This window comes from Micromesistius poutassou, assembly GCF_964030765.1.
Source record: "Micromesistius poutassou genome assembly, contig: SCAFFOLD_6503, whole genome shotgun sequence".
NCBI lineage: Eukaryota > Metazoa > Chordata > Actinopteri > Gadiformes > Gadidae > Micromesistius > Micromesistius poutassou.
This window is the reverse complement of record NW_028179969.1, coordinates 1-9,528: the sequence shown is the minus strand read 5'-3', so window position 1 is coordinate 9,528 and position 9,528 is coordinate 1. Positions and strand designations below refer to the sequence as shown.

At 52.4% G+C, this 9,528-nt stretch overlaps 1 protein-coding gene across 1 annotated transcript; it reads right to left on the bottom strand.

The window, feature by feature from the left end:
• Positions 1-7: 7 nt before the first annotated feature.
• On the bottom strand, positions 8-8,107 carry LOC311371250 (protein turtle homolog B-like; the record flags this gene model as incomplete). The annotated part of the gene is made up of 7 exons (XM_084489421.1): positions 8-1,196; positions 2,125-2,211; positions 3,276-3,321; positions 3,496-3,657; positions 5,240-5,324; positions 6,305-6,531; positions 7,932-8,107. Coding segments are annotated over 7 exons (1,972 nt in total), but the record flags the coding sequence as incomplete, so codon positions are not given.
• Between the last annotated feature and the right edge of the window lie 1,421 nt (positions 8,108-9,528).

The following is a 9,528-nucleotide window of genomic DNA, read 5'->3' as shown; positions in this document are numbered from 1 at the left end:
CGGCCCTGGGGCTCAGCCACGACTGCGGGCTGCTGCTGGGAGCCGTGCTGGGGCTCCCAGCGCGCGCCACCGGGTCGGGGTAAGGCAACACTGGTACGCCCACACCGTGGGACGTGTGTCTGAGCTGGCCCAGACTCTGGGCCTGTTGCATAGCTAAGCGCCTCACGGGGGGCCCCGGGGGGCGGTCTCGGCCCTGGGGGGCCGTGGGCACCTCCAGCTGCAGGAGTCCGGGGCTGGAGGGGTCTGACATGGGCGGGAGGTGCAGGCGGCTGGGGGGCAGCGAGTGAGGGGGGTAGGGGGGCGGGTCTGGGAGGTCCTGGGGGTGATGCAGGGGATGGTGCGGCGGGTAGATGAAGCGAGGACCCTCTAGACCCAGGAAGGGGAACTCATGAGGCTGCCAGCTCTCGGGCGAGCGAGGCACGGGGCTGTGCGTGAGCGAGAGCGAGTGGCCGGAGGCGGTGTACTGATGGTGCTCCATGTCCCCGCTCTCCTCCGGGATGGAGGGGTAGCCGAACGGCCCCCCGTCGGCGGTGCCCGGGGGGGAGGACAGCGCCGAGCTGCGGGGGCTGATGTCGGGCATGTAGAACGGCGGCGGGATCCCTGATTCGCCGCGGCTGCCGAGGTACCCGTAGAACGGGCCCTGCGGGAAGCCCCGGTAGCGGGAGGCCGGCGCCTGCCCCGAAGCGTGCAGCGTGCCGCCCTCCGCAAAGCTCATACCTTCCATGGCGCGGTGCAGGCGGGGGCTGTAGTTGGGGGGCTGGGTGGACTCCAGGCTGGAGGAGGTGGGGGACAGCTGGGGCCGCAGCGTGGGCATGATCGGGGGCAGGGGCCCCGGGTCGAAGTCGTTCTCCTCGTCCGACTGCCGGAACTCGGGGTACATGTCGGACTCCTCGGCGAAGGGGAAGCCCTGGATGCGGCGGGCGGGCGGGCTGGCGTCCATGATGAAGCGGCCGTCGGGCCCGCGGCTGATGAGCTCGATGGGCGTGGTCACCTCCGCCTCGTGCTTGGACACGCTGTACTTCTTGCTGGCGATGGCGCGCTTGGTCTTCTTGTAGAAGGACAGCTCCTTGTCCTTCTCGCGCAGCGGGCTGGGCAGCTTGCGCACGTAGAGGCCCGGCCCGTGGGAGCTGTCCGAGGAGAGGGAGCGCGGCCGGGACGGAGGGGAGCTCTCGGGACTGATCTTTCCTGAGGAGAGCCTGGAAGAGAGAGAGGAGGAGGGGAGGGGGGGGGGGGGGGGGGCGGGGAGGGGGATGGGGGAGGGGAAACACACGGGAGACACACGCCACCGCGGGGTCGACACGTCAAAAGCGCCTAGCCACACGTCAACGTCGTTGGGGTGAGACCGACACTAAGGCAACACAACCACAGGCGTAAGAAAGAAAAAAGAAAAAACGGCCGACACAAGCAAAGTAAAACGGTGTGGAGCAGACGTTCCGGAGGCTGGACAAGATGAGGCCAAACACCAAAGCCATGATGACAGCACACCCAGTCAGCCACGATTGAACCGCACGATGAGGATGACCGGCAGCGGCATCAGCATCCAGCGCAACGCTGCAGCTAATGAGCCACGCCGAAAAAGGGGATGGGATGAGAGGGGGAGAACCGTCTATGCAACCATGACAACCGCCTCACAGATCGCCGATTCCCCATCACCACTTGCGTTTTTTTTTTTTTTTTTTTTTCTTTCACCAAGGCCTATTTGCATATGCTGCACAAAACGCTGATGTGAGCGAAGCGCTGCGTGATAGGACCGCTAACCAGGCCTCTGAACAACCATCACTCCCACAGACCAGGAGCAGCCAAATCTCCGTCCTTGTTATCTTAATCTGCCGCTGAATGGAAGAGGATGGCTCAGACGTTTACACAGAGCGCCTTCACCCACTACTGTACATGCAGCTTAGCCGACGCCTATCCGAGCCATCGTACAGGGCATGCAAATAGGCCAGTGGTGCACTAAAGCAAACACTCATTGTTGCAACTCCATTGTTTTTTCCTATGCGATGCATAAACCATGCAGCCAATGCAGCCAGTGCAGTGCAGCACACGTTTTGGGTTTTATGGTGCGGGAGGGATGGGGAGTGGGGGGGTAGTGGGGGGTAGTGGGGGGGGGGGGGGGGCACTCACAGGGGGCTGGCTGGTGGGGGCAAGTAACTGCTCCTGGCAGGCTCATCCCAGCAGGGTTCTACCCCTGGCAAGGGAGTGAGAGGAGGCCTGCGGTGGGAGACAAACAACACGGCCCTGGTACGTAAGTTTTCCCTTTTGGTTTTCTGTTTGTTTATCGGTACAAATATGGGAATGCTTTGACAAGACAGACTGAGCAAACAGACCGCCAGGGCCACTCTTTAAAATAACAATCTGCTCCAAAGAATTGCTGGAATCTATTTTCTATGCAGCTTTTCAATGCAGTTTTCTAATAACCGAATCGAGAGTTAGTTAGAAGAAGCGACTAAATGGTTTTGGTTTCGGAAATGGTATTTTAACACGGAAACACGTAGGACACAGAAAAAGGTTTTCTTTGGAAAAGGTTGACATTCGAATGCAGTCATACAGAGTACAGGATTGGTTTTGAACACAGACAGACACACGGACAGCGCTGGTATTGTACGGTCAATGTGCGACTTCAGTGCTAAATTAAAAATAGCCACTTTCAAACACTGCAAGAACCATGCAGAAGGCAGACAGCTTTAAAGGGTAAAGAATACAGATGAATCAAAGATCGATACGTGGACTGCAGCATTGGCACTCAGGATAATGTGGTTGAAATGCTGACTCGGCTGGGCCCGATTGTAACCCCTCTCGGGATCCACCAGAGGTCTCTATTGTACACATCCCTTTCATCCTTTACAGATAACCTTTAAGGTTTTATCTAGAGTCCGACTCCTTTAACTTGGTAGAAATGGTTTGCTTTATTTACAGACTTGACCCTCACAGCGATTTGTTGACGAGGGCGAAAAACTGTTGGTGAACTCACTGCAAGGTGGGTCTTTGGTGGCTACACCAAAACCTGTTGCTTTTGTATCGCTTTTTTTAGTTTGGCTCTTCAGTTTTTGCTTGACTTGACTGGAACTGTCCAGATCTGTCACGTCGACTCTTCAAGTTCAGGTGTGAGTGCTAATAACCAATCAGGCGGTCCAGATATAAAGAGCCCCATTTCTCCTCCAATCATCTTCATCTTTCCTCATCTCCCCTTCATTCTCCACGGTGACACTGAACAAGCACAATGTGAGCTACCTCTAGCGGATGAGCTGTGCGCGCCGCTGGCAGTCGCTACTTACGGTGACTCGATGCTTTTCCTGAAGTGTGTCACGGACAAAGGCGGGTCTGCGAGGGGGGAGACAGACAGGAAACAGGAAACAAACAAACGAAGCACAACAACAAGAGATCAAAGTCGGTATCTCGTCCACGGGGGTGGGGTGGGGGGATGTGGTGCAGGGGCGGTGTGTAAAATGGCGGCGTGCGCGTAATACTCGGTGTATCTACCAGTGTGCATCCGACCTGGTTTACGCTTCAGCTTGCGGCGGTGCTGCTTGTTGACGAAGCACGCGGCTAGCGTGCTAAAGAGCACCGCCGCGGCCAGGAAGCAGATGGTGGCCACCACGCCCGCCACCACGGGCCGCGCCAGACCCTCGTCCACCACCTCCGCGGGGGCGTACAGGTCTGGGGGGGGGGGGGGGGAGACGGGAACGTCAGGAATGATGTGGTGGGGACATGTCACAGTGTTCTACCAACATATACCGAATGTTTTTCCTTCTCGTTTTCGACTCCCTTTAACGTTTCAACTTGAGTTTAAAAACGATTTATTTTATTATAGCTATTAATGTATTATTGTTTACGTTTTATTTATAAAATGTGTTGCTTTTATTTTTCCATTTCTCTGAAGCTTTATTAGTAAAAATGTACCGCTACAGTAACTGTGTATGGTTGTCAAAGCATTATTAATATATATACATTCCTTTTTAGTCATTTTAGTCAGAGGCTTACATACGAAGTGACTTTCAGTGAACGTTCAGGGGGCAGGGAGGTCTGGTCTCCGAGGACCTTAAGGCCGCCCCACACTACAAGATTTTTTAATATTATGCGATTTTTGAGTCGGATGTACACCACACACATGAAGAGAATCTCAGCCCATTTGTTGCTCTCCGATCGTAAATACAAATACATGAGATTCAAACACAAGACAGAACACCACACACTATAGGAAAATCTTGTCCGATAATTGCCCGCTGCAGGGCCGTGGAGGTAGAACTAGAGCAACTTGCGTCAACAGTCAAAATGGATCAGCGTCTTTTGACAGCAGTTGTTTCCACGGTGCTTATGCTTACACAATATCAGAGAATATCTGCGTCAGTTCGGCTGCGGCGCAATTAATGACTAAAGATCATAAACACGTCGGAAGAAAAAAACATTTATTTTGACAGATGTGCCTGAAGTTACTAGGTTACAACCTCGTTGATGACCAACATTTAGAAAAACATGTAGGCCTACTTTTAATTCAGCCTTGGGTGAATTTGAAGCATATAGTGTGTTGGACTCAAAACTGCTTTTAGATTAAAATAAGTAATGCTGACTGTGAGTCTGTAGCAAATCCTACATCATTATTGTTGTAGTATTCAACCATTAGCAAGGTGACACTGATTTGCTATTGATAGGCCTACCATAGATAGACTGTATAATATTACCGTTAGTGAATTGCATAGGGGTCGATGTGAGCTCATGAATATTCATGAGCAAATGCAAACTGAATGGCTGTACAAGTGTTCTGAGACACGGCTGCGAACCGGCAACTTTAAAAAAAAGTAGTGCCGGTTTGGTGACGGTTCCGTGCCACTGCTGTATCCAGTGGAATAGCCTACATTGACTATAATGGTTTCTAATGTCTTCGGCAAACGTTTTTATTGCCGTGCCGCTTCCGTGACGGTTCTGGTGGAAATTGCCCTTCACTCAACATTCCGAAAATATCTATCATGTTGGATAACCCCGATTTTGTGATCGGGTGCTCTTGGAGTTGATGAGATTATCTTAGAACTATCTTAGAACCCTACGGCAGACAGGATCATCTTGGCCGATTTTCGTCCAGATTCGGAACGCCACCCCGATGATCGTAAGGGGCAAATCGGGCAGGATATCGGGGACATTTCTCTTGTAGTGTGGGGTGAGCTTTAGAGTTCAAACCCAGAACCTTCCGTCTTGGGAGTCCCGCCCCCTAACCACAACTGCATCGTGATAGAGTAATACTGACCGGTGCTGGACACGCCCACCACGTTGGAGCTCTCGCTGATGAGGTCATCCATGACGGCCATAACCCGAAACTCATACCAGGACTCCTGAACAGCAACACGAACCAAACAAACAAACACACAACAGACACGCATTGGATAATGAGCGCACTATGACAACAACTCCGCAGTGTCGGCTCTTGTGTTTCTCAGGGTGTGTTTGTAACATGTTGGGAGTTTTGCACTCATGTCAATTCAGGTCTGTACTTCTAAACAATATTTGCGACATAATCTATGAACGTGTTATGGATTTAATGCTATGATCATATAGGAGCCTACCATGGGCTTTTGTTATGCGATCATAGTGAATCACGACAAAAAAAAAGAAAAAATGGTTTAGTTATTTTGAATTTAGCCTCCATTTGTACACGTTTTATTGTGTTATTGCGCTTGCACATCACCCCCACAAACACAGACACACATCGGAGCAGTGCGGCACGTCCGTTGCGTGTTGCGGGCTGTGTTAGGAGGAGGTTTCTCATTGGTCATCGTATCGCTGCAGATCAACTCAGCTCAGCGCTCTATGGTCAGGGGTCGGTCGCGACAGCACCTCAAGACGTTTACAGTGACGCCCCGTGCGGGTAAACACACACACACACACACACAGCTCCATGTTTAGAAGTGTCCGGTGCAACTCCGAGAAAATAGAACTGTTGTGGTTGTTTGGCATATTAGTCTCTACTATTTGTACACGTTGCATTGTGTTCTCTTGCTTGCACGTCACCCCCACAAAACCTGACACACATTGGCCCGGTCCCGAAAGCATGTTGCGTGTGGTTGGCTGTGGTAGGCACAGGCTCCTAATTGGCCCACTTCAGTAAACATTTCATCATTGGGTGTTGGTTGCGGCGGCACCACAAGGCGTTTACAGTGACACCCAGTGCGTGGAAACACACACACACACACACACACACACAGACAGCTCCGTGCTCAGAAGCTGGACCTCTCCCTCTTCACTCACCCACCCCCCCCGCCCCGCCCCCGCCCCCTGCCCCCGCCCCCGCCCCGCCTGCCCCCCCTACACCCACCTGGACGAGGTCGCGGGCGATGAGCTCGGTCTCGGTGGCGGGGATCAGGTCCTCTAGCACCTCCCAGCGCTCGCCCAGCCGGAACTCCACGATGTAGCGGTCCACGGGGGAGGAGTGGTTGGCGGGCGGCAGCCAGGTGAGTAGCACCCCGTGCTGGGTGCGGTTGGCGGTGAGGCACCGTGGTGGCGTGAGGAGAACCAGAGGCTCGGGGGTGCTCAGCGGGGAGCCTGCGGAGCGCGCAGGGAGGGGGGGGGGGAAACGGGGACGGGGAACGGGGGGACAAGCGCGTTACGCCGCGTTCACACTACATCCGTCCGTCAACGGGTTGACGTATCCGTGTGTTGTCCCGGGTTGTATTACAAAGGCGATTTCATTGGACAGTGTACTTTATGCGTATGTTTGCATAGCGCGATCTGATTGGCCGAGGGATCCGTCGCCGCCTGAGAAGTTGAACATTTCTCAACTTTTTGACGCAGGCAACGGAGCCGACGGGACGGACGGGACCCACAATGCACTTCGAGAGCGGCCCATGGAAAGTCAATGAGATCCGTCAACGGATGGATGAGGTGTGAACGTGGCGTTATGAACACACACACAGGGGGGGGACGGGGGGCATGCGCGTTAGGAATAACACACTGAACAGGGTGGGGTTTCAGCTCAGTGCGTTTGGGCTTCAGGAAAAAGATGGACAGTGGCGTTCAGAAATCGCATATTAGGAAACAAGATGGACGACGATTCCCGATTTCTGATCTCGAAATCGGATTTGAGATCGGAAATCGGGAATGGTCCTCCATCTTATTTCCTAATATGCGATTTCCGATCTAGGTTCCCGATCAGAACAGCGCTCTAGTTCCCCGTTTCATGATGGAGGAGGAGCAAGAGAAGAAGGATCCTCTTCTGCCTCTTACTCTCAACATAGACGATGGCAACAGCTGCTCTGTCAATCAGTTACCGTAACAACATGAGCAGAGAAGCATCAAGAGCCAGCGACCCCATCAACGAAGGAAACACATTAGCTGACGACATCGTATAGTCGAATTATTCTTTCCTAACACGATTTCTGGAACTGAAAGTACATTTTCTGTTTTCTGTTTTCTGTATGTAACGTATTTATCATAATGACATGGTTACGTAATGTATTCATTAGGAACAAATTGAATGAATTATAAAAAAATATAAATCTGTATAATGCATCATGTTAATAGTCAAAATAATATCATCATAATCACCTTCATTATCCACACCACCATTAGCAGTAGTAGTAGTACTAGTAGTGGTAGTATTAGTAGTTGTAGTCGCGTTAGTAACACTCGTAGTTGTAGTAGTAGTGTGTCCATCTTCATTTGATACGATGTAGCCAATTACCTTCCCTTGATTACGTATTTGAGTATCGCCTTCATTTCAGTAGCAGCAACATGGAACTAATCTTTCTACTTGTTTATCAGTTGAAATGAATCACTAGAGGGCGCTATAGTCCACAGTCCAACAATCTGGTGGTCGTCCAAATCCCAGAAGTCGTTAAAACCGGAAACTCATTAAAAAACAAAGTAGGCCTAAACCCTGGCTAGCGACCGGAGGCCCCTGACCCCGCGGTGACCCTGAGGTCACGACCCCGGCCGGCACCCACCTGCGGTGTTGACCGTCACCACCTCGCTGAAGGGCCCGGTGCCCAGCTTGTTCTGGGCCAGCACGCTGAACTGGTACTCGGTCCTGGTCTCCAGCCCCGTCACCACCAGCCAGGTCCCGGAGCCCGACACCGGCATGGAGTGCCAATCGTGGGGCCCGAAGTCGATCCTCTTGGACCTGGGGGGCCAGGAGGAGAGACAGGAGGGGAGACAGGAGGAGAGACAGAGGGGAGACAGGAGGAGGGAGAGAGGGGAGAGGGGAGACAGGAGGAGAGACAGGAGGGGAGACAGGAGGAGAGACAGAGGGGAGACAGAGGGGAGACAGGAGGAGAGACGGAGGGGAGACAGGAGGAGAGACAGGAGGGGAGACAGGAGGAGAGACAGGAGGAGAGACAGGAGGGGAGACAGGAGGAGAGACAGAGGGGAGACAGGAGGAGAGACAGAGGGGAGACGGGAGCAGAGACAGAGGGGAGACAGGAGGAGAGACAGAGGGGAGACAGGAGGAGAGACAGAGGGGAGACAGGAGGAGAGACAGAGGGGAGACAGGAGGAGAGACAGAGGGGAGACGGGAGCAGAGACAGAGGGGAGACAGGAGGAGAGACAGAGGGGAGACAGGAGGAGAGACAGGAGGGGAGACAGGAGGAGAGACAGAGGGGAGACAGGAGCAGAGAGAGAGGGGAGACAGGAGGAGAGACAGAGGGGAGACAGGAGGAGAGACAGAAGGGAGACAGGTCAGCCAACACTGCTGGATCCGTCCATCTCGCTATCCATCTAGTCAAACATAAGTTAATATATTTATGTATCCACCATCCATCTAACTATCCAACCATCTAGACTAGACAAACTAGCTATCCATCCATCTAGACTCAAACATAAGTTAATATGTATATATACATATCCATCATCCATCCATCAAGATAACTTATATATCTACCTATCTGTCTGTCTGTCTAACTGCCTACCTATCCATCTATCTATCTATATATATATTTATTTATTTATATACAAACCTATCCATCTATCTATCTATCTATATATATATTTATATACAAACCTATCTATCTAGCTATATATGTCGACGACGGTGTGGAAGAGAGTGGCTGATGGTTTACAGTCTGCCGTGGCCTGTGAGTATAATGAATAATAAGCCAATCACAACCAGAGGAGACAACGGGTTCCAGTTGTTCTAAAACAATATAGCGCACGTAGCCAGCCGGCACTCGAGCACAGAGCGGCCTCCCCTGCTCTCCACTGCAGTGAGATAGTATCCGTTCTCCCTGCTCGCCGTAAAAAATGTGTTCTGGCAGGTAATGATCCCAGTTAACTGGGTAATTAGATAGCTCTGATCAACACATTCATAACCACGGACCCCTGGCGCCGCGCTGCTCGGCTTAGAGTTTGCTTGTTTCTGCTGAGAACGCAATCATCTCTGCCCGAGAGTGTCAAGAGGAACTCACATCTCTTTATGAACACTAACTTCACCGGACTTGGGACGACTCTCCCTTCTCACGTAGGGGTGCTCAACACGCCCAGTGTTTCATCATGTTCCCCCGTGGCGTGAAATACACCCCAGCTTACCGAATAAACGCAAATACTCCT